The 25,265-nt window shown below is 38.7% G+C and overlaps 1 protein-coding gene across 1 annotated transcript; it reads right to left on the reverse strand.

The window, feature by feature from the left end:
* Nucleotides 1-10,183: 10,183 nt before the first annotated feature.
* On the reverse strand, nucleotides 10,184-25,265 carry plppr5a (phospholipid phosphatase related 5a). The gene is made up of 6 exons (XM_030775416.1): nucleotides 25,044-25,265; nucleotides 19,705-19,837; nucleotides 18,191-18,441; nucleotides 15,550-15,726; nucleotides 13,397-13,531; nucleotides 10,184-10,213 (listed from the first exon to the last, which is right to left on the reverse strand). Exons 1-6 carry the CDS (start codon nucleotides 25,245-25,247, stop codon nucleotides 10,184-10,186), a joined length of 930 nt encoding a protein of 309 aa, XP_030631276.1. The 5' UTR covers nucleotides 25,248-25,265.

The following is a 25,265-nucleotide window of genomic DNA, read 5'->3' on the forward strand; positions in this document are numbered from 1 at the left end:
ATGCAGGCCATTCGCTTAGCTTTCTATGTATCTTTGTTAAATTTGCCAAATATTTTTTCAAAAATGACTGTAAGTGATAATAAACATTCCCCTTGCTGCATGCTTTTCATGAGACACACCACATATGCATTATGAAGAATGAATCTTTTCATAACTCAGCACGAGTGCCATATGGGAGTGACTATTCTTGTCTCTTTGGAATCATTATTTCTGATTTACACCACAGAACTTCATTCTTTCTGAAGATTAACATACAGAGACAAATGAGCGAGTGCTGTGAATGACCTATGTGCTTTCAACAATCACCTAATCAGTTCATATTGAAGAATAGTACAGTCAAAATATGTGGAAGAGAAAAATGTTGAGAGGCTACTGGAATAAAAAGGCTACAGTAGGGAGGTCTAGCAGAGAGGGTATTGAAAATGAAAGGGAAACAAGGCTTAAAAGAAAAGAGATAAATAAATAAATAAATGAAAATAAAACTGGCTAGTTAGCAACCGGGAAAGCATTCCCAGTTGCATTTCCCAGCAATTGACTAAAAAGCAGTGAATTTCCCTTTCAATCTGAATATGAAGATTTTTCATAATACCATCAGGATTGCATCAGAAAGTCTGATGGTCCTAGCCTTCCATGTGAGGACATTACGGCTCACTTCATGATAATAGCGGACACACAGCAGTTCAGGTCCAAATCTTACGTACATTTTTTAAAGCAGCATTCTTCAAAAAGACCCCAAACAACTAAATTATTTTCTTGTCACAAAAACATAGCTGTAAATAACTGAGGATTCAGTACCAATGCTAATGTCTCTAAACCTATCCCATTATTCATAAGTATTGATTTTTTTATAAAGAATATCAAAATTTGCCATGATAAAGTAACATTGAGTGCGTATGTATGAATATTTATGAACACATACATTAATAACTTATTACTGATATTGAAGGACACGAAGATTTAAGTACACAGATTTAAGACCTAAGTACAACAGTTTGTTCATTTAGCATGATCTTGGGTTACCTGGTGCAGTTACTACAGTCATGCAGAGCAGAGAGAGTTTTTCGTTGCAGTTTTAGACGTACTATTTAGAGAAAGTAAGGTTAACATGCAGGGTGCCAGAAAGTACAATTGTGGGCTCTGAGCTATAATCTTCATTCTGTCTCATTTCAGAGTTAATAAAAAAGTGTCATATTCAGTTTCACAGTTAGGAAGATGATGCACATCCTTCAGTCACCTGAGGCTCTGATGTGGGACTGCTCAGTGCCTTAATTAGATGTCCGCTGATATGAAACAACTCAATTTAGACGAGGCAAAGATGATTGTTTTTGGAGCAATTGTTCAGATGGAGAAGGTAATTACAAATTAAGAACCGCTGGCTGCAAATACGATATATAAATAAATAAATATGTAAAGTGAGGTATTGTACTGTTTTCCGTGATTTTGAATTGAGTGTTCAGCTTCATATTAAGAAATTACCTGCTGCGTTTTTTTTTATGAAGCAGCCATTTATCATCTTGGAAACATTCCACAGTCATCCCTTACACAGCAGACGCAGAAAGTTTAATGCATGTATTTATCACCAGACAACTAACTCTAGTTATTAATGCAGTGCAAACCTAGGGGGGTCAACACAGACAAATGCATATAGCATATGCAGTGTGGGTGTACTGTATTATATATATAGTCATAAGTAAATTACAATTTATCTAGAAATATACAGGGAGGAAAGAGCAGGAAAATTCCATTGGTCGTGACTGTTTCACTGCCTGTTAAAGTTCCTTTGATATAATCATAATCATAATATAAAGTTCCTTCGAAATAATCACACAATCTTAACACTGTTGATCAATTGTTAGTAGTTTTAACCTGAGTGAAGCATGAGCACACATCACATTTGTACTTAAATCATTCCACCGGTTGCCTCTGTGCCACAAAAATGTCCACTTGTCCCTTTGGATTGGAAAATAGTAGCCTGCTAGCCTGTGATTTACAACTTCTTCAAAGAGGAGAGAAAACAGCCACAAACAGGAGAAGTAAACACTCATGAAATAGACCTACTCTCTCTACAAAATCACATTTTAAGGGGGGGGAAACCTGTTTACACAACTCTTAAAGCACCGAGGACATGTGACATATTGATAGAGCATGGTCTGGTTTTTTCGTTGTGTTTTGGGGGTTTTTTTTGTGCCGACAGCTGAAACCTGAGCATTGCAGACTGATTTGGCAACAGGGTGAAGAGTTCTTAATCAGCTGCTGTGTGCTCAGCAGAGTCCCATTCTGATCTATTGAGTGATAGCTTCATCCCTCCATACCGCAGTCTTCCCTCCCCGGTTCCCATAGGCAGTCACCTAAACTGTTTACCCTTTGCGGCAGATAAGGGAGCAGTGTCGAACGTAGTGTCAGCCTCTTGCGCTGTCTGTCAACATTGATCAGCCCAGGCTCTGCAGTGCTGTCACAAGGGAGTGGCTGGCTATGCAGAGGTGGCTCAAGAAGTCTTACACTGACAAAGGCAAATTGGTCAACAATGTTTCTAGTGGGTCTTTGGTGGGGCCTAAAAAAAAAAAAAAGACACCTTAAAATCTTTGTCCTTCAAGCTCTTGGAAGCTTTTATCTTTGACTTTGAGACTCAGAGACTCAAAATATAACTGGTGACATTTTTGTGAACGATGATAAGTGAGATTATTTAAATTGAGTAATATGTATTTTCGTGTATGAGTCATTTCAGAAGAGTGTTCTTGTAGGCCAAACTAAAATTGGACCAGAGGAAAAAGCTCATTTTTGGAAAATGAACTCAGGGACTTGGGGCTCTTAAATTCACTGAGTGTGATTGATTTTCCTATACGTGGCTGAGGGAAAAGTATGTGTGAGAGAAATACAACGGGACAAATTCATAATGTTTCTATGATAGAACAGGTTAATGCATGCACTCTTTCATGTAATCTCAAAAAGAAAAAGAAAAAGAGACACGATCAAGGCCATACAAGATCCTCATGTATAAAACGAGGACCAGCCACGTATTATGTTTCTCAGTTTTGATTTGAAAAGAGACAAACAAGATGAGCATATTAGTGGTGTCATTTTATTCTTATTTTCACAGAGAACACATAAGAACAGGCTACAGCAGGAGAGCAGTAACCCCAATGTAAGAGCCAGCACTCAGCCCTCTCTGTGGCATATATATATCTCACTGGTAAATGTTCACATTGTGACGGTGAGACAAGAGGCCGGGCCTCGGTGAATGAGGTTTCTTTAGATGATGCATTTACTTCTCCCTCTTTTCTCTAAAACTTTGAAAGGCTCACAGCTTTTGGTCACTTTGTCTGAAGAAGGCAGCACTCTCCAAGCTTGCTGCAGGATAAAAATCTACTTTTATTTCTCTCCTTTCATGGATGTGAAGCTCTTTTCTTGCTATTTTATTAAATGGCTCTAAGCAATGTACAGCACTATTTTTTTCCCCCTGTACCTTCTGTCCATAAAAATCATGTTTTTCTTTTTTCATCTCTTCTTCAGGGAGAGAGGAAACTCACTAGAACAAGACTTTGTGTTCTACTTTAATGATTTTCATAAAAGCGTATGGTGATAATGTAACACAGAACTATCATTAATGCACTATAGATAAGTCTTTGGAAGGTACAATGACCTTGAGTATCAAAGACATCAACACAAGAAGCATGTAGAAACCACCTCTGCAGTCAGCTGTGGTTTACCTTTTGCAAGGCACTGGACGAGTGGAAGGCTGACCGGACAATGCTGTGTGATTCAATAATGAATGCTCTCATGTGATCTGACTGGCCTCAGGCTGATACAATCTGGAATTAAAAATAGACGCTGTGCAAGGCTTCAACTCTAAATTTGTAACTAATGCAATATCACAGGCCATTTGAGAAAGCAGGAGATGCTCCGGAAAAGTCTCTGGCAGCAAACCAGCAGATGCGAGCAGACCGCTGCCTAATGATGGCGAATGCAAAACCTTCATGTATATTTGATAGGATGCGGTTTATTTCTGTGATCTGTTGCACATAATGGGAAGCCAGACTTTTACTGATGACATAAGAGTTTTAAGAAAACATTTGAAGGACAAATAGACCCGTTTTGATGTATGGGCTAATTCTAAGCCTTACCTGAAGTCTGTCCACACTTCAGGTCTTTTTTTTTTTTTTCTAAATCGAATGCCAGGTCTTTTCAGTGTTTCATGTTTTCCACTAAAAAACAGTCACAGTCCGCAATGACCAAAACTTGCTCAAAACTACAGTCCATAACTTGTGCTGACTGTGTCAGATTTGAATTTCCAAATAAAGTGCTTCTTAAATGTGATTTGACTTATATAATATGCATAATCAGGTCCTATTTTTGACAGCACAGAAATTCAAATGTTGAATTTCCTTCAACTTCACCACTAGTCTGCTTAGGGAATACTTACAGTTCTGCCATGTGGTCCTGTCTGTCTCTTGATTTTCTCACTTACTTGATTTGAACCAATTCCTTCACAGACTGGCTCAAACTGGTATGGCATAACAGTCCCATCAACAAAACAGAAATAAAGCATAAACGTTCTCACATACCATTACAGATAGAAATCAACAAACTCAATGTATCAAATAATCAAAATGTCACGTTGGATTGCTAGCTGTACTTTGTTTATGACTTATACACAGTACTGGCACATGCCATGTTGAAGGCCTCACACTAATATAGTGTAAGCCTAAGTACTGGAGTTCAAAATGTGAAGAAAAAGAAACATTACATTTTAGTCGATTACTTATTTCAGTTAAAACTAGAAACTATTCTAGGCATTTCTGTGTTTTTAACATTTGGACATTTGGAATGACTTTTGACGGTGTAATTATAATGTAATTAATTATTTTTTTTAAAGAGTGAACTTCCCCTTTAATAAAGCCACCTCTCCCACAAGTCTAAATCTAATGACTTTATTACCATTGTGGGATATATGTTTCAGAGAAATAAATTTCACTGTTCATTTTTTTGAGACTGTTTTGCATTTTGCAGTCTGTGAATGCTCAATGCTGTTTCCACAGCATGTCATCATATGGAAATGGACTATCATTGTCAGAGGGGAGTATTTCTTATCAGTACACTGGTTAGAATCCTGCATGAGTCTGTTTATGAATAAATATCATAACATAACACAAGCTGGTCTTCCCTAGGGCTGTGGACCTGGAGGATTAATGGAGTAAAAATCAACAAGCCTGGCTGAGGAAAATAGAGGGGCCATTTTATTATGGCTCTGCTAACGTGAATGAGCACCTGTGCTAAAGGTACAAGGCATACACTTAAAGTTCTGCATTAAGAAATGTTTTTTTTTTTTTTAATATTTCAATTACAAAATTGATCAAACAAACCTCAACCTAAGAGTTGTGCAACAAAACTCCAAGGTGATTACACATTTTGAAGACCCTTTTAGCTCCTTAACCCAGAAAACCGTAAAAAAAATTACTGATATCTTCATCATTTAACTTAACTAAGTACAGTAAGCGAATCCAAAGCAATCACATGTGATTAAATGGGTAAAATATACTACATAGCGAGCAATTCATTTCCAAATGAGCTCTGAGAGAGTTTATATGGTCTTACTCTCACTAGAAAAGAACTGCACATGTGTGTGTTACAGAGTTATACAACAGCAATAGACCAGGTGGATTAAGCTATATCAGTGTCTGACCAATTGAGCACGTTATGACTGCACAATGATTTTTAAAAATATTAATGTGAATTAGCTGCAAGGAGGTACAGCTATTTCTAGAGAGGTCTGAAATCAAAGTGTTCTTAACCTCAATATGCCTCTTGTTCCTTTTGTTTGCTCTTTTAGACAACCAAAGTCGCTGCCCCAGGGTATGTCTGAAAGTTTAATATTGATCTGTTTGGACAGGAAAATTTTGCATAAAAATACTGTTTGCTTTCTTTATAGGCCAAACGGTGAAATATTTGTACCACAAGGCGAATATTTTTAGTAGACATAATACAGAAATAATACAGAAATATTATTGTTCAAGTCATTAGTACCTCCCACTGACATGTTCATAGTTTTTTTCCAATGTCATGTTGCCCTGTTTGACCTTGTTCTGTATAAAAATCATTTCCAGGCACACTGCTGAAGTGAAAAGCAGACGTGAAAATCTCATAATTTTATTGAAATTAGATCATGATAGGTACTATTGAGAAACGACTTCTAAAATGTCATGAGAAAGGTTCCTTTCCAAAATGAATTTATATATTTTCACTGGATGAGGAGCAAAGGAGCTATGACCCTGGGTTTCACCTTGAGAAACAGTAATACATTCTCCTATATTACTTTTTAGCATGCTGCTCAGGACCTGTTTGAATGTTACCATGCAAAAGGAATGGGCCTTTGTGGTGTGTGTGTGTGTGTGTGTGTGTGAGAGAGAGAGAGAGAGAGAGAGAGAGAGGGAGGGAGAGGGAGACAGTGTATATATGTATGTGACAAAAAAACAGACAGGAGTCAACTGGCATATGAGGTTTCCAGGGTCTTCATTAGTGATAAAGATGAAAGTGCTAAGTTAAGGAGGAGCCCTGCTGTCTTAGCCAACTGCACTGTGGCAGGAGCAGCCAGTATTTAGGAAACCTCCAACAACAGCTGTCCATTCTCTGTGTGTGTGTCTCTCTCTCTCTCTGTCTCTCTCACGCTCTCTCTCACGTTCTCTCTCTCTTCTCTCTCCCCCTCTCCTTCTTATACTTATGCACAGATTCACAGAGAAAAGTTCATTTTTGATGTTTGGATGCTAAGTGCTTATTACTACCGGTCGCTGTGAGTTCATCACCAACCCAGTCAGCATCCAGCTTTTATGATGCACATGTAAAATTGTGGTTTTTAGAGTTAACAGATATTTTTAAGACACTTGAGATATGACAATAATCTTTGATGTTGGCTCCACTTCAGACAGTGACCAATTTGCTTGTCTTGTCCATATAATAAGATGCAGTAAATACAAGCAGAACAAGCAGAGAACTGCACTTCACAATCAGTTGCTAAGAACAGATAAACCAGATCATCCAATCAAAACCAGGGACGCCATGGCAACAAGGCATACAGAATCACAAAACATCAAAACATACACCGAAGAATCATCAATTTTCTCATCTTAATTTTATTGAACGATGAAAACAACACCAGTTTTTTGCTTCCTTTTTGGTATTTAGTGAGAAATAAACTAAATTGCTACAGGTTCAACACAAACCATTACATATTTTTCAAAAATAAAATTCCAATTTCATTCAAATATCTGAACATTTTATGGCTTATAAATATGTGTATCCATTTTCATAAGCCATTCTAACTGTTCATTCACTGAGAAAATATGAGTGTTTTTTTCTTTATTTAAACATTCATTGCTCGTGTATGCAAAAGTTCTCACACATAAGTACAATGCAGTTAAATATCTGTGTTTTTATGAATGTCTCTGACTTGCCACAAATTTGGTAGCAAATTGGTACAAAGTGATAGATTACTGAAATACTTCTATGGGTTTGTTTAGTGTGTCACTGTTACATTTTTCTTTACCAAAATTAGACGTTAGTAGTGCCCCCAATGTCAAACCCCCCCCCCCCACACACACACACACACACACATTAAGAGAATATAATAAGTTGCTGTGTTGTCTTTGTTACTAAGAGTAAAAAAATACATCTCTAACATCAAACATATGTATAGACTGTAGAGACACACTAAAGTCATAAGATCAGATTATTATAGAGTATTTTATTAGCGTATGATATTCCCAGCTTGTAAAAACCCATTTCTCCTGTAAGTTTCAGTTTGCAATGTAAGAGCGCATAGTTACTGTGGTTAATGAGTCATCTAATAATCAGAGTATGACTTACCAAAGTGATCTATACAGTGATATTAAAATATGATTGGCTGTACAGACAGAACCACTTTACATTGACAACATCATGATTTGACAGCACAATGAAATCTAAACAGTTTTGGTTCTTTTTTTTTCACAAACATTACTGAGGACAACAAAAAGGGGAAAAAAAATTCATCAGAACAATGAGAGTGTGAGTACACGAACTGTTGGAACTGTTTGCTTTCATTGTTGTCATAAGTGTGAGAGTTAAAAGGAAAGATGGCCAATGTTATGACATAATCCAATTCCTGCTATGGAATATTTTCAGAGGAAATTATGAAAACAAACCGTCATTTTCTGTATAGTACCAGTTGCATGGGACTGTATTAAAATCTTGTTTTATTTATGATATTAGTGGTTAACATGACAGCATTTGCAGAGAGCGGACAACACAACATGGGGTTCAGGACATAAAATCGTGGGAGAAAACAGATTTCCATCCTAGATATAATGCTACGTATATCCATGCACTAGCCAATAAAGAAATCTCATTTCTGGCCTGTGAGAGCTCAGACACAGTCATTCAATTCATTTCTCTGACGGTCTCAAGTTCAGACATTTCACACACTCAAAATACAAATCAATCATAAAATATAAATACACTTATTACCACACTTATTGTACATCACATGGATTCACAGTGTAGCAGACTGATGGAGGAAAAACAACTTTATTGTCATGATAAAAATGAAGTTCCATCATTTCTGTCTCTGCCACGCCCTCTCTTTTTCTCTTTTGTCCCCCCCCCCCCTCTCTTGCCCTCTCTCTCTCTCTCTCTCTCTCTGTGCTCTGATAGGTAAAGGAATTATCACAGCTCTAGCTGCTGATTGTCTGACAAGGCTAAACCCTCCCACAATCCCACCAGAGACAAAATCAAGGGCACATTCATTCAGTTATATACACCTTAAGCAAATACACACACACATACAAGTGCACGCATACACACACACACACACTCACGCACATGCACGCACGCACACACATTCCATCTGGGGAAAAAAAATAAAAAGGAAGAGAACTTCAAGCTCAGGATCATTGCAGTCAATACACCACAGACCCTTGTGCAAAACCCAAACTGTTTTTCTCCTTGAATCATTTTCACTATTAAATCAACCCACTACTATGACAGGGGTATTAATTCTCATCTCTACTTAACAGGTATTCAGCTCATCAGCTCATCAGAAAATCTATAAAGGCATTAAGAGCTTCCCTAACCATGCACACAATTTATGACATTAATTATCCACTCATAAACACAAGTCCTAAAAAACCTCTGACTAAGATCATTCATAAATTACCTCTCATGTATTTTCAAAAATAAATGAAATGAGAGTTATGGACATTTTTGGAGAGATGGACAATTTGTCAACAGGTCTTTTCATGCTCTTTTAGGTTAGTGCTCCTATATGTAACAGCAGGTTTCTGCACCACAGAACAATACAAAAATAATATTACATGGGAGCACATCTTATGAATATGTTAACATATATAAATATATGCATAGAAATACATTAAATTAACATAATGATTTCATACCTCATCAGACAAACAGGCTCTACACTTTCATCTCACCAGTACATCTTACAAGTATTGAAAGCCTTTTTAACAAACAAATGAACAAACAAAAAAAGATTTAAATACATTTTGTCATTTGCGATATTATTTCACTTATTCCACTTTATATAAAGCCGACATAATGCCTGTGTACATACGCATCAACTGCATAAGTATTTATATATCATCACTTTGTAGGTACACATTAATTCAAACAATTAAGACTATAAATCATGTGTGAATTAAAATTGTAGGGTTAAGGTTATGGTTAGGGTCAGGGTCAAAGTCAGGGTCAGGCAACATGTACGTTTACACAAGCTCTGCAGCTTCCATTATTTTGCATTAATTGTTTGCAGTCAATGTGCACCTGTAAATTTGTCATTCTGTACTTATTGAATTAGTTCAAGCATACTGACACAGGCCTTACGTCCTCTTAATATAAAGTTTAACGATTTGATTCTATTATTTAGTTGATTAACCAGCAAATATCAATATGCAAACATTATTCATGATTAGGTAATATAAAAATAGATGGTACTGTGTGTATCATTTAAAAAAGAGAGGGACAGATAACAAAGAAGAGGGTTTCATAAATTTTTGCAGTACAACACTAATAAGGTAAAAAGATTGCACACAAATTTAAGAGCAGATAAAACTTGGATCGGTGTTGCACTCAGACTACGATGACTGGAGAATAAGCAGCAGCATAGTCCAAATCTGTGTTGTACCCTGCTTCATAACTGTCATGTGACTTCCGCGTAGGTGATCGGGCTCTGAAACACAAGAGAAGAATTCGTTTCACAAATCAGCTGCAGTTTACCTACACGCATACCACAACCGAAATGCTAAGTCCTTGATAAGTCTCTATTTGATCAGAAATGCGTCACATTCAAAATAAGACACTCAATGTAAGCAAAAAGCGACATTTAAAAGTTCTCATATTTAAGGGTCTGAGCTCATTATGGTCCCTTTTCAGAATATCTTTTATTTAGCCAAGGCATTGCTTTAAAACCCTCTGTGGAATATGAACCAGCCAACTTCAAGATTAATGATGTTCCCTTGAAATAACCTATAGTTCAGTGAGTGCTCCCCAAACATGGCAAGCACATACGTCTTCAACACACAGATAACCTAGATGAACTGCTCCTTGGCTTTCCTTATATGAATCTAAAATGAATCCTGGGAAGTCTTGTTCAGCCATTTGTCACAGAGTTCAGGAACTCTCTCCTCTGAAGACTGTGGATCTTATATGTGTGCTTATATAGGAAGACATGCACCCACTCACACACATATACATATATATATAAATCAAATGCATAATTATATTTATTATACAACAACAATATAACAATATATAATATCCATATTTTATGTAACCAAATCATGAATAACTGATAACCTTGTACGTCTGTGTGTTGAATAATTCAGTGTCCTTCATATGCTAACAACGCTAACACATGTTTTCAAGCTGTACATTAAAAATACACAAAGTCTATTTCAGTAAATGTGCAAGTGGTGAACTGAAAGTGGCTATGAAGTTGTAGGTTACCACATTTCCCTTGCTCATCCATTATTATTCACATGTCAGGTTAGGACAGCTTAACCCATTAATGACTCCATATCTAACCAAGCCCATATCAAATCAAGGCAGCAAAATGGTTCCTGCATGTTTACGGAGCACTTCACACATGTTAAATGAAATTTCCAACAGCTATTTAATGCATGTCAGGGTTAAGGATGAATGAAACCCAGAAATAAATCAAAATGTCACAGGAACCACAAGAGACCTGGACACACAAGTGTTATTCATAGCCATTTACTTATGATGTGCCCAGGAACTTACATTTACATTTACATTTATTCAGTTAGCAGACACTTCTTCCAAAGTTACAACCAAGTGAGGCAGAAGTGACTTCTGAGTGAGGAAGAAACTTCTCGCTAGAATGCCCCCCCCCCCAAACACCCCCACCTCCCCACCCCCAACATCTAATATTAGCAGAGTTGTTTCTACTTATAATATTCTAGAAGTGAGAATCAGACAGTAGATTTCAAAAGCATGCAAACTAGACCATTTTCATTTTGTCTTTTATCCATGAGTAAGCTAACGGAACCCGGCGTATAATTCTTTTTATGTGAATCCAACCTACACGCTGTGTAAATCAAGGAGTCTGATGTACAAAGCAGTAAGGTGCAGATAGAAAGCAAATCCCTGCTATGAATTCTAGTTGAGAAGGTCAATAAAAGTCTCTCTCTATCTCTGTCTTTTCCTAGAATGCTATGGCCCTACCTGTCATACTATATTACTGCAACTATTCTTTCAGTTCTCCTCTGAACTGAGGATACACAGACAGGTAAATCACTAATATGGGACACACTAATCCATCAGTGTGATCTCTAATTACTGTTTGAAATGGACAAGGTAGGAACATAGATTATCCTCTTAAAATGTGCGGAAAGGAACTTAATAGCACATTCTTAAATGATTTATCAGGGTTCAAGTTGGAAAACTGATGTTTGTTCTTCAACAGCGGAGATTTATTCACTGTGTATATTGAAACGGCAATCTGCACTTGGTATTTCATATTATGATTTGTAGGGCTGAAAACATACTGCTAGAGAAAACTAATTACCGTAAATTCTCAAATAAAAGCCGGGTCTCAAATAATGGCTCAGTCTCAAATCATAGCCTGGGGTGGGGCCTGTTTGGGCAAATAAAGGCCGGTCCCAAATACAGGTTGGGTAAAAAAAACAAACAAACAAAAAAACCTCCATAAATTACAGAAAGGCTCGGGTGGTAAATTCATCATATTTCCACAGCATTATTTACATCAGTAAAACAACATACTGTAGTTATGCTCACGACTCTGTTGCTATTAGTTTCACTTTTTAACAGAAACACCATACCCATAGTGTTCTAACTCACACGGATTGTGGTTGCTGTAGGACTATGTGTGTTAATGGCCCGTTATTAGTATTCAGGGACATCACTGCCTAAACTCACTCCTATCTATTTCCTATGTGTTATTTCATTATTTCTATGAGTTATTTCATATGACAGCATGTCTTCACGGTACTTGGAAAAAGTCACGGAAGGGAAAAATGTCTGATTTTAGATGGCGTCGGTACAGTAGGGACATGTTGGCCGGTGAGCTGGAGACAGAGGAACAAATTTTACCTTTAAATCTGTCATTATTTCAGCCTGTTCCCATTGATTCTCTTTGATTAACAATAAAACAAATAATTCACAGAATAATCAACACTATTTTGATGCAAATATAATAAATGATTACCAGTTTCATTTTGTGATAGAATTACTGTTCTTTGCAAACTACTGCATCATTTGCTATATCCACAGGTGGTTTTAATCTGTCGATAACTGCGCTCTTTGTTCTGTTTCCAAATTCAGGTAACACTGGTGCATTAAAATGATCTGCGAAAATTCTGCAGTTTGAATTCTCATGAAACATCTGCATTTGTGCGGTCTGTGTGTGCTAAACTTCATTGTGCATTGCACTCAAGCTGATGCAATATACAGATATGTATATTGCATCAGCTTAATTAAACAATTATGCATTGTAGCTTTCACAGTAGCACAGAAACTTAAAACTGCGCTGTTTCATTTGCATTATGATCTTGCAGATCGTAGTAAAGCATTAAATAATGGCCTGTCTCTAATAACAGGCCTGGTTCTTTCCAATAAAGGCCTGGTTCTTTCCTCAGCTGAGGCCACTATTTGAGAATGTATGGTATTACCAAAAGCAATGTGCAAACTAAATGCAGAACTGACCCAAGGAACAGCATCCAGAACGTTTCATTCTTTTATTGAGGAGCTCATTAAACACAGACTGTAAAAAAAATCCTCTCCTTCAAATGTATAGCTAAGGCTGAGGTGTCGCATAGCCATCTGTGTGAGAGAGAGAGGTGTCGTGAGAAATATTTCATGCCAAGGTTTATACCTGTGAGGCTATGTATTTTTCCATGGGGTTCTCCACTCTGGGCTGCCCAAGCATGGGAGCACCGGCCACGCTCTCTTCTGGCGGAATCTCACTCAGCAAGGGCTTGCCTTTGAAGTTCTTCACCACACAGACCACCTTGTATCACAACACAGATAAAGACCACAAGAGATGGTGAGAGAGAGAGAGAGAGAGAGAGAGAGAAATAAAGAAACAGAGAGAGTAAGAGAGAGAGAGAGAGAGAAAGACAGAGAGTTAAATCCCAGTGGCAACATATGTGGTAAGCATTAGATTCCAGCTCTCTGCTAGCTGTGGAGAATTCTGTGCATTACAGTTTCTGGAACTGTTAGAGAGAGGGCTCGCATGACTCGTTGAAATGAAATGAAATGAAATGTGGTGCACTCTCTCTCTCTCTCTCTCAGAGAGCAATGTGTGCCTATGTCCTGGAGGAGTTTAGTCCATTACAAACACGCTGAATGGGGACAGGACAATATGGGTAATATTGTGCTAGAGCACCGCATAAACAACTATATAATTTCAAAGCAGGACAGCTCAGGCCACACAGCCCTCCAGTCAACTGTTGAATTGAATAGATGCACCAATTTTTAGTGCCTTTCAATGGAAGGCCTCCAATCCAACACTATTATCTAAGATAGACAGAATCAATGGATTCTAGCATTCAGCATCCTGCTGTGCTTTACAACTTAAAACCAGCAATATGAAATTAAAAGAAGATAAGCACACTGGAGTACACACACACACACACACACACACACACAAACAGGACATATTATTCCATAGCTGTGTTCTCTACTGATGACTGTTAGTGATTCTAGCTCCTTGCTGATGATGTGTTATGTTGGTGCTGCAGGATCGTTTGATCTTTATCACATGCTGTGTCCATTCCCACCTTCCCCTCATTCTGAATAAATAGGTCAGCGCTCCAGCTTATGGCTACAGCACCACACATTTACGCCCGTTCCTCAGTATATAAACACTGACATCCACCACCAATAACACTGTTTTCTATTGTGTATGAGTCAATGGGGTGAACAAACATTCTCTTGCATTTCACGCCTTACAAAAAAAAAAAAAAAATCTTAAATAAATAAATAAATAAATAAATAAATAAATAAATAAAAAGGAAGACCTTGACATTCACGTCACTGCTTGCTCTTTGCCTTTCTCAGTGCACTGCTAAGTAGGCATTAATAGTGTGTGGATTGGCTTTATAGTCACAGCCAAAGCTGCTGGGGTTGCAGATCCATATGAGGCTCTGAAGCCTGGGTCTGACCTAATTAACCACCCACACAAGGCGAGGGATTTCAGCTGTCCTCACTGTCACTGCCTGCCTTCCTCGTGCGGACGATGAAGAGGAGCAGGAGGAGCCTAACGGCCACACACACACACACACACACACACACACAAACAAACACACATATGTCACATGTGCCACATGGGCTGTACAAGGCACAGATGTATATGCCTCAGTCAGGCATGCACGGAAACACCTGGAACACCTGAGAACTAAGAGTGGGCTGTTGGTTCACCCTCCCCCAACCCCTTCTTTACATCATTCGGCTGAAGAGACAGAGTCTACCTCGTCAGTGCCAGCAAGGCAAAGCCAGACCTGTCAGAATGCCAGGGTTCACCATATGGCTCTCAGCTGATTAGGAGTGACTGTAACTTGGTGGGCATTGCAGTCCTTCATGTACATACATATGGTTGAATGCATTAGGACATTAAAGCATGCATACACTATCATAACATCAAAGCGCAAAATAATGACTCAAACTGAAGCCAGATTATGTGCATATTCACATGATTAAAGCATCTTATCTATGTTGTTCTTCATTTGAGGCACGGAATCTTCAAACAAACAGTAGAATGAAGTCTTTGAAACAGGATAAACAGAGGTTTACAGGATATGAAATCAAGTTGGATGTACATCATCTGCTTCACGTGCAGGTTCTTGTTGTACTAAATTGGCTGGAGGTTAAACACCAGCCCCCATCTCCCATTAAGGGACCAGTTAATCCAGACATATCATGGCCATTTGACATCAGACATCTTCGTTTCAGAACAACAAGACTGTGTCAATATTCCCACTGGGAAAACTTCCACTCAGATCAGCAGCTCAGATAAACAGCTCTTACCATGAAGACGGCAATAGCTCCACCGATGATGAAGCCGGCGATGACGTCAGACCAGTGGTTACGGTACTCCACCACACGGTTTATCCCCGTTAGGAAGGCCAGACACATCAGTCCCAGTGAAAGCACAGGCTTGGCCAGTCGTGTGCCTTTGGCCTTTACCGTACACGTGATGTACATCTGTGTGAACACACACACACACTCACTTACACACAGGCATATGTCAGCCCTCTTTATTTTCGTTTCAGTGTAAACACATTCCATCAGCTCATGTACTCTCGGTTGTTGTCTGTAGATTTATTTATGTGCATGTTGAAGGTGCTACATGTGGGATTACTGCTGGAATGCGTACAGGAATGCAATAAAGCATGAACTGTACGTAATTATTGGTGCACAAAATAGTGCCAGGCTGGCGCAAATACAGATTTAGCACCGTGTGCTGTCTCGCTGTTTGAATAAGTGATGTATGGACTCTGTACCCAAAGCACGGCAGCGGATTAAAAGAGAAATAATGATTTTAAAGGAGGACTGTCTGTGTCATTGTGTATGTCCTCTCTTTTCCCAACCCGGTCTATGAGAGTCAGGCCCGAAGCAATGAGAGACAAAGAGAGACTGACTCCTGACTCTCAGACAGATCAAAATAGAGATGAGGAGAATGAAGCAGTCTGTGTGCCAGAGGACAGCTAAACCAGAGAGCTCACGCAGCCAACCCCCCCCCTCCACCCCCCCCCCCCCCCCCCCCCCCAAAACCCTGCCTAGCCCTCGTCTAAACTCGCTTTTAGTTAGCATCCATCTTTCAATCTGTCAGGGGATGGAAGAGAGAGAGCAGAGAATTAAAGACACAAAACAGGCCTCCAGGCATACTCATTCTATTGATTTCCCCCCATGTCATAATTATTCATTATGACGTGGTTACGACAGAGGAAAGCTATTCTGTCTGTCATTTTCGTTATTAATTTGATTACTGTCAGAGGAACTATCAAATTAATCTCCTATGAGGCCAATTTGAGCTTTTTTTCCCCCTCCAACTCCCTCCCCCAGGTTGTTTAGATTCTATGTCAAAAAACAGGAGCTTCTCAGAGTGTCATCCTCTTGATACATATTCCACTGATGGGATACCCTCACAAACTGCTGAGATGCTGGTTCTGTGTGAGAACTGGAAATGGTCCAAAACTGTTACATACATAGTGTTAGCTGTATGTATCAGCCTTTTGAAAAAAAAAAATATATATATATATATATATATATATATATATATATATATATATATATATATATATTTTAGATGTGACTGACATAGCTAAATTTTGCCTGTCTTTATGATGCTCAATTCAAAGAGCTTTCTCAGAGAGCAGTTGGAACAAATTATAAAAGGTGTCGATGTTGCCCTACGCCTCCCATGATCAGAGTTTTTAAAATGAGACCGCAACTTTTTTCTCAAAGTTGAAAGCTTCATGTGGATTGAAAGTAAAATCCATTCCCTATGGTCAAATGTAAATTGTTGAGGTTGAGAAAAGCTTTAGCTAAAAGAATACCATCAAACACGATTAGCTAGCCCCCAGCTTCTCTCAGTGTCATAGTGTGAATAAAGAGCTCTCTCCTGAAAGTGTGGATTAATCTTCCAGGGTTCCTCACACAAACTGAAATTGGAAATGAGAGAGAGAGAGAGAAAGAGACTGCGATGAATCAGACAGGTAACTTGCTGATTTCTGTGCTTTCTTTACTCATGGTTATCTACAATCCACATGAATGCGATCTTCAAAATGCTGTCCTCGATTCTCAAACTCTACCAGAAACTTCATCTTACATAGGGTGTCGGAAAGCATATTCATGTCAGGGTCATTTGCTGAGAGACAGTTCAGCACAACCAATCTAAAAGAAAAACTACAAAAAAAGAAGAAAAAAAAAGTAGAAACAGCTCAAACACCATTATTGGCGGAGACAATATGGTATTCACAACAGGGGACCAAAAGCAAACAACTAAAATTGTTTCAGCACCAATTTAACATTTCAGTTGAAAAGAGAAGAAAAAATATATACAGACTAGTCTCTCAAATGCACACAGATTTTGTGCCTCTCAGAAAATCCATTGACTTTCCCTTTCATAAACTGCTCTGAAGAGCATTTTAATACCGAGTGCTTTATGGTCACTCAGGGTTTTGAAAGTGCTGAAACACTTCTATCTTGTCAAAAGGGTGTTGCTATAACTTTCATTTTACAAGAGTACAATTGCTTTTGTTTCGTACCAATCCTCTATGGTGCACCAATTGAATCTGTCCAGCCAGGGAAAAGAAAAATGTTTCCAAAACGCTAACAATACAAAGAACAGTTTTATTGCCGTTTGACAAATGGCAAGTACAGATACACACACTGACAAGATGGGCAAATTCTTATTTTGTGCAAACTACAACAGTACAACTTAATGCTCCAAAAATAAATAGATGAGTTGGCAAGCTGCTGTTAGGAACAACTGTAGAGCTTGCCAAGCCAAAGAGGCTAAGACAGCTTAGCAGCTGTTGACAGTTCACAGATGATAACTGATATGAAAAAGAAAGGCAACAGTGAACAACAGTGCTTTAATTTTGCTTTCTGAAGCTTCAAAAAAAGAAAAAGAAAAAAAAAAGAAAGAACAGTTTTTACTCACAGCGACATACAACGCAGCATAGACACTGAGTGCTGCCTCTTTGGAAGGGAAGGATTTGCGGGCGCGCAGGATGTCTTCCTCATTGCCCGTGCAGGCTTCCTGTTGATTGATGAAGCGAACAACCTGCTGGCAGCCCAGTGCTGTATAGTTGGGTTTACACACAGTAAGAAAATAAGGAGCCAAATTCCCTGTCACCACCTGACCGGCGTTCACGAAGATGTCTGTGGCGAAGAGGCCAAATGCATACACACCTGCAGAGAGAGGTCACGTGAAGAGATTTAAAAAGAAAAAAAAAAACACCACAGGTTTCGCCTTATGTGGATACAAGATGCATGTGACAAGATCTGTAGAAAGGTGTTGCGCAAATTATGCATTTGAAAGAACTGAATGTTGCTGAGTATTTTACATATGTATGTGTCTATTTGCAAAGTAAGCAAAGGCTTGTTTTTCATAATAAATAATTTGGAGAACAGAGACGAAGTTGAACGCAAACAACAAAACAAGGGTCGTAAGAAACCGCGGGGGACAGAATTACAGGTCTCTATTTTCCCGCTACATAACCCTCTCTCACACAGTGGAACATCGGAAGACCCTTCAACACCCATCTCTGCTCAGGCGAGACCGCATCTCTATCAGAGCCGGCAAGCCCAGCGTGAGAGCTTTGTTATGGGACTGAATGCAAGCATGTCCAGCGTTGTCACATTGAATCTCTACACACAGGCTTCAGAGAAGCCAGGAACAGAGCGATGCAGTGATGCATTAGCTGGCATTGCAGAGGCACAACTCCCATCATTCTGCAGTCCATGCTTGGACTCATACTCTCACTCTGTTACAGGGGAGTTCATTTTTAACAGCTGACAATACACGACCATGCCTGTAAGCAAGAAGCGCTTAAAAATCTATCCAGTGAAAGACGCCGTCGTGACATGCCTCCACTTTCTAAGGAGCTTTGATTTAAATGGATTGTAAATTTCTCATTACGCATTTTTTCTACTGTTATTTGTTAATCAATAGTCTGACAGCCATACTATTGTGTCGTTATCTCTCTGAATAAATGCATTTGGTATGACTAAATTTAGTATGACTAGATAAGTGTAAAAATCATTATGAATCTTGACAGAAACTATAATTGGCAGCTCTAGCATGATACTCTGAGGTTAACTTTTCAGACTGAACTCTCAAGAGTTTTTAGGTCATTAGCACCAAGGCACAGTCCATTAACAAGACACAAAACCTTCTGTTTTCTTATGCTAGTTTTCTTAACCTCATTCTGTGTGGGTGCAGTCTACAAAAGATAAATGAGTAAATCATCCAATGCCACAGTAATAGGTCAAAGACCATTCTTACGTAATGACAGGCCATGATAACTATGCTCAGGACTCACTTCCAAATGACGGACAAGGCTGAACATTGTTTAGAATGGCTGCACGCTCACGAGAAGCGTGAAGTGTACAGTGTGTATTCCGGTCCCATTACTCAAACACTTGATGATTAATGTGGTGATTTAGACATACCCAGAAAGCGGAAAGTCCTGCGCACCAGAGGGTTGAGGTAACAACAGTCCCCCATAACTATGATCTTCTCTCTATTGTCCAGATCTTCTGAGACATACTGCAGCAAGAACAGTACAGACTCTGTTGCTGTGATCTGATAGAGATTAAAAAAAGAAAGAGAGATAGAGAGAAAATGACTGTTAAGACCCAATAAATAGAGTCTAGTATTCTATTTATTGTAACGCCCCCCCCCCCCAATTCTTTTCTCCTGACGGTGTTCCAATATACCACACATGCTACGGTGAATGGCAACCCCAAAAGACAAGTTTAACACAATGTAATTCTCTCTCTAAGCTTACAGGTTAGCTTTGAATATGTATTTCTTCCTGGCTGCCTGTGGTTTGATGAGAAAGGCATGCATAGGCAAGGAACTCCAGGAACACACAATGGAAATGATTGGGGCCTTGATTTGGAGTGGGTCTGATGCCTGCTCCCACTCCAGGTCCTGGCTCTGATTTAGTCGTTTGGATAAGCGAACAATGACCTGAGCCAAAGGGCCAGGACTTGACAGGTTGGGATTCTACCACGGGGGCTTGGAGGTCGAATGCAGTCAAATGAAGGCGTGGCGATTCGAGAGAAATCAGCAATTAGGCAGGGAAGCAAGAAAGTCAAATCATAAAAGGTGTACCTACTGTAGCTCAGAACATTATTCCACGAATTGTTAAGGACTGTCTTTTAAGAATAGTGGGCATAAGCATGCTTGTGTATTGCATAAATGACCTCATGCTTAAAAATGCTTTTTCCATCTTCATGTGGTGAACTAAAGACACAAAATATATCTTAATAAGTCACTTATTCCAAACCAAGACTGAGAGAATCATGCAGCAAGTGAGGAAGCTTTAAGTGGTTATCATCCTTTCACCATTGCCCTGTCCTTCACTGTGCTACTGTTAGCCATAGCAGGAACAGATTTCAGGGGTGTTAGCAGCCCTGTCCCTGTACTTGTAAGTGTGTGAAGGAAACACGCAGACTGACTGGTCAAACTTGTGAACTCATGCGCTAAATGTAACAACCCAGTGCACTTGAACCGAGGTGTCTTTGATGACTTTCCACATCAGCACAGTTGAGTGAACCTCTGGAGAAGAACAATGGAGCACAAATTTGAGGAAGGAATGTTTTTTTACTCAGTGCTTTTTTTTTTTTACCTTATTCTTTTGTATTGTATAGAAATGTCTCCAGTAAAAGGTTCTCCATTCACCACACCTATGGAATCTTTGGGTAGCTAAGATGATAACAGTGTTTGAAATAGAAATTACTTGTGATGGCCACATATAGAATGGATTTTTAATTAAAATATAATAATGCACTGCAAATTAAAGACTGAAGATTTAATTGTGTTATTCAGTTTGTCTTTGCATTACATTAAATACTCCTAAGCCGAGCTATGATTTAATTTGTCTATGGCCAATTATTGATCTATCTTTTTTGAATTTGTTGTTCCAGCAGAGTATCAGCCTTCCATTATCCATCATATTGTACAATTAATTCGGCCAGATCAACTAATTAACCAGGGATTAATAGTCAAAAAGTACCATATAATCAGTAAATGCTGCATTGCCCAAAATCTTTTGTATTATTACAACATGTAAAGGGATCCAATCTCTTTGGCCTTTTACAACATTCCGATGCAAAACTATTGCTGCTTTCAGAGCTGTGAACGTGAATATGCATTACTCATTGCTCACTAATAATAGCAATCATGCTATCCTGGCCCACAAATGTCAAGCAACATAAGCCTCACGATAGAGTCTGTTCTCTTATGCATCATATAGAGCACACAAGCCATGCTTTTCATTCATTTTTTATCATAATTTTTTATTCATTTTTTTTTTTTTTTTGTGCAATGAGGCTCAGAAAACCCAAAACAAGCATACTGAGGCTGATAGCTGCCTTTCCTGCCTGATACTTCTTTACGGGGACGTTGCTCTCTCTCTCTCTCTCTCTCTCTCTCTCTCTCCCTCTCCCTCTCTTCCTCTCACTCTCTCTCTCTCTCTCTCTCTCTCTCCCCCTCTCCCTCTCTTCCTCTCACTCTCTCTCTCTCTCTCTCTCTCACACACAAACACACACACACACACAAACACTCAAACACAAATGAGAGACCAAGACTAAGGCTTGTACTATGGTACTATCAAGTAATGGCTTGAGTCCAGGGCAACTCCCACCAATCAGTTTTAGGTTGTTCAGCATACAGACAGGTGTTATTCCACCTGTTTAAACATTTACGTGCGGGTGGATGAAGATGGATGGTTCCTCTTCAATTTCAAACAAGAAATCTCTCTCTTAATAAATGTCATGTTCTCAGTAAATTATAACTATTTCAGTTGAATCATGTCTGTTTCACCTTGACAGCACACACATAATTTAAATGCATACCTCCACAAACTCACTGCTATGCAGAGAACATCCTGAGAGGTCAATAATGTATGATGTCTTCTGTACTGAAGTTAGAGCACAGGGAGAGCCCTTAAGGGCTTCTACCACAGTAACACTGCTTTCTTTACAGCCCAATACAGCTCAGTGTGAGATGTGCTTCACGAGCGATGAGATCAACAACTAACACAAATGCTGAGGCACAAACCTGCGCATGTAGCTACTAGTTACTTAACACCACGTAGAAGGCTTGAACAATATCAAATCACAAACATTTAACTCTTTTCACAATCAGACATAAACCACTGGCAATACATCTGTCTAGCCACAGGCCATAGGAATTCACTGTCCCTCTAGTAGCTCTTTAGAATTTGGCCTGTTTTGTTTTGTTTTTTTTTGTGGGGTTTTTTTTTGTTTGTTTGTTTGTTTGTTTGTTTTCCGGCACGCAAATAGAAAATGCAATTGTGTAATCTTTGTATAATCTCCAAACAAACAAATGTAGAAGTTGTGTTTGTTTTTTTTGTTTGGTTTGCTTTTTTAATTTGCAATATGGCTTTATATATTCATGTCCTTATACAACATTCAGATAATAGATTTTAGATTTTGGATATTAACTTTGATGGTAATTTGCTGAGGTTTGCTGAGTACTCTAGTTTTCTGGGGGACCCTATTACTCTCTCTCTTCTTTTTTCTTTTTCTTTTTTTTTTAACGTGACTTGAAAACAGCTTAGTGTCGTACAGGAGGGCCTCCTTAAAATAAGCCGACAGAGTGTCTAAAGTGTACTTTGTGAGATCTGAGGATGGAACTGTCTAAGTAAACAACAACATTTCTGTATTATGGAAAGGTCATTCAATGTAACTGAAATTACAAATGCACCTGCACTTTAACCGGATTTGAGAAAAAACAGCGGTATAAAAGTTCGTTTCAATAAACCTTCAACGAGGAAAAAAAATTACCTTGGCAGACATGTTGTTGATTTTGACCTCATATCTGACAAGGTAATGACTAAGGAAGAAATCTAAAGATGCAGTTCAGCTAGGTCTCTGTTCTTTAAATGAGAAAGACAAGCAGATAAGCACAATCCAGCTCTATTAAATCGTTTTATTCAATCTGGGCCCTTCTTAAAATCAACTTACAACCACAAAGTGTTTGCTTTTATGGGAGCTGGACTCAGTAGTGCCAAAGGGTGCATCTGATCTTTGAAAATGTCATTCCAAAGATGTCATTGGAGTCCATGAAATTTTGGCATGTTATTGGCAAACGTCCTCATAACATCTTGCACCAAGCTCAGTATTCTTGAACTGAGTTAAAATAATCTGTTATGTCAGTGGGGTTTCAGATATAAATAAAAAAAACTGAAAGTAGAAGACAGAAGACAAATGACCTCAAAGAGGTAAAACACAAACAGTTCAAATAGGTCACATATGACCTATTATGACTAACATAATGTTAGAGAACATGACATGTGTACGCAAACACTCCACTGGCTCATCAGATCCATACAAATCTATGGTAAACTGCTGCTGCTTGGTGCAAAAGTTGTTTACTTCTAATTGCCATCATGGTTAAAAAGCAACAAAAGTCATTGGCAGGGGAGCCCAAATCCAATCTTGAAGGGGCACAGTCCAGCTGGTTTTCACATCAAACCACCACTGCTGTTTCTGATTGGCTGAAGAGAAAAACACCACTTTCAGACTCCAATTTAGACAAAAGGGCAAAAACCAGTAGGACTTTGGCTTTCCAGGACTAGATTGTCTACCTCTGGTCTACAAGTTAAAGAAATCCCTGTTGTATTTCACCAGCAATGCCTTAATTACAGCAAACTCCCTGAAAGTCAGTTGTCTGACACCAACATATGGTGCCAATTGGAGTTACGTGGTTTCTGACGTAGTCTTATCTTGGCCTCATCATAATGAAAGGCAACTGACCAACAAAGCAGTGAGAATCAGTACTGCATGTTTCATTTGTGTTGAACACCTTGTAAAGATACTGCAAGCCAACCTTGACCATCACGCCCAGTGGATCCTAAGGATCTGGTCAAAATATGCCTAGTCGTGCAGCAGATTTGAAAATTCAGTCATAAGGCTTTTAATATGAGTGGAGGCATAACATTTTTGGATTGTTCAAGTATATACACAGAAATAGAGATAAGGAGTCTAAGTAGAGAGCTTCACTGATGAGTTTGGTGCAGTCTTATAAATTGTAAGAGCTGCCAATATCTTACTCATCATATATTCACTCTGAAAATAGGCGCTATAAGCTTGCAGTCCACAAGATACCACAGTACCCACTGGCTGCATGTATTTCTCTTCTGCCTGGGAATTGGTTCACTATGTAAGTAAGCAAAAAACAACAAAGACTGTGCTCTGGTAGTATCTGTCACATTTTAAAGTGGTTTATTCACAATTTCCCTTGGGTCTTGAGAGTTGCAGAGTACCTCTCTCTGGTTCTGAAGCAATACCAACCTTGCTATACAGAACAGAGATGCCTTATGAACATAAAAAGTGCACTATTGTAGAAAAAAGAGAGACCTTGATTTTTTTTTAAGTTATTTTGTGAAATTGATTTTCTGAAACATGAATAGGTGGACTATGTAACATCCGACTTCATCTTAAAGTAATTACTTATTCATTTAGACCCTTTTTTCAGAGACTGGCTGATGGCACTTAAAGTGTGCTTAGACAGACTCCATCGCTCTTGAATAAGATACAAATTGATCTGACATAAATGAGAAAAATTATTTTTTTAAAGAATCTTTTGATGTCCTTCAAGCAAAGCCATAGGAGGTACCACAAACACAACTGACAACAATGCCCTTCAGAAAAAGGATTAAACAAAAGTTATTGGAGCCTTAATAGTAATAGTAATTAAATAGTAAATTATGATAAAAGCTTTTCCCTGCATCATTCACAAATATTGGATTACTCACCACAAGTGCGGGCACCCCAGCAACCACAGCGTAAAGGATAGCCGGCGGAATGGCACTTGACTCCTCCGGTCCAAGATACGGCTTCGTGTAAGAATTGTCATGGCAGAAAAACCCTTGGACGTGTACGTTGAAAGTATCTGTGTACTCAAAGTAATACGCCAGCATGACCGTTCCTGCCATAATGACCAACTGAAAGTAAAGCATGGTTGGTGAGGGTAGAAG

This window comes from Chanos chanos, chromosome 5 (genome assembly GCF_902362185.1).
Source record: "Chanos chanos chromosome 5, fChaCha1.1, whole genome shotgun sequence".
Lineage (NCBI taxonomy): Eukaryota > Metazoa > Chordata > Actinopteri > Gonorynchiformes > Chanidae > Chanos > Chanos chanos.

Bases quoted from the DNA above. Each gene is read 5' to 3' on its own strand.
- plppr5a (XM_030775416.1), bottom strand. From the start codon at position 25,247: ATGCTTTACTTTCAGTTGGTCATTATGGCAGGAACGGTCATGCTGGCG. The intron at 15,727-18,190 runs GTGAGTAAAAAC...GTGTTCACACAG, and splicing joins ATGCTGCGTTGTATGTCGCT to ATGTACATCACGTGTACGGT. The intron at 13,532-15,549 runs GTAAGAGCTGTT...TTGTGATACAAG, and splicing joins GAGCTATTGCCGTCTTCATG to GTGGTCTGTGTGGTGAAGAA.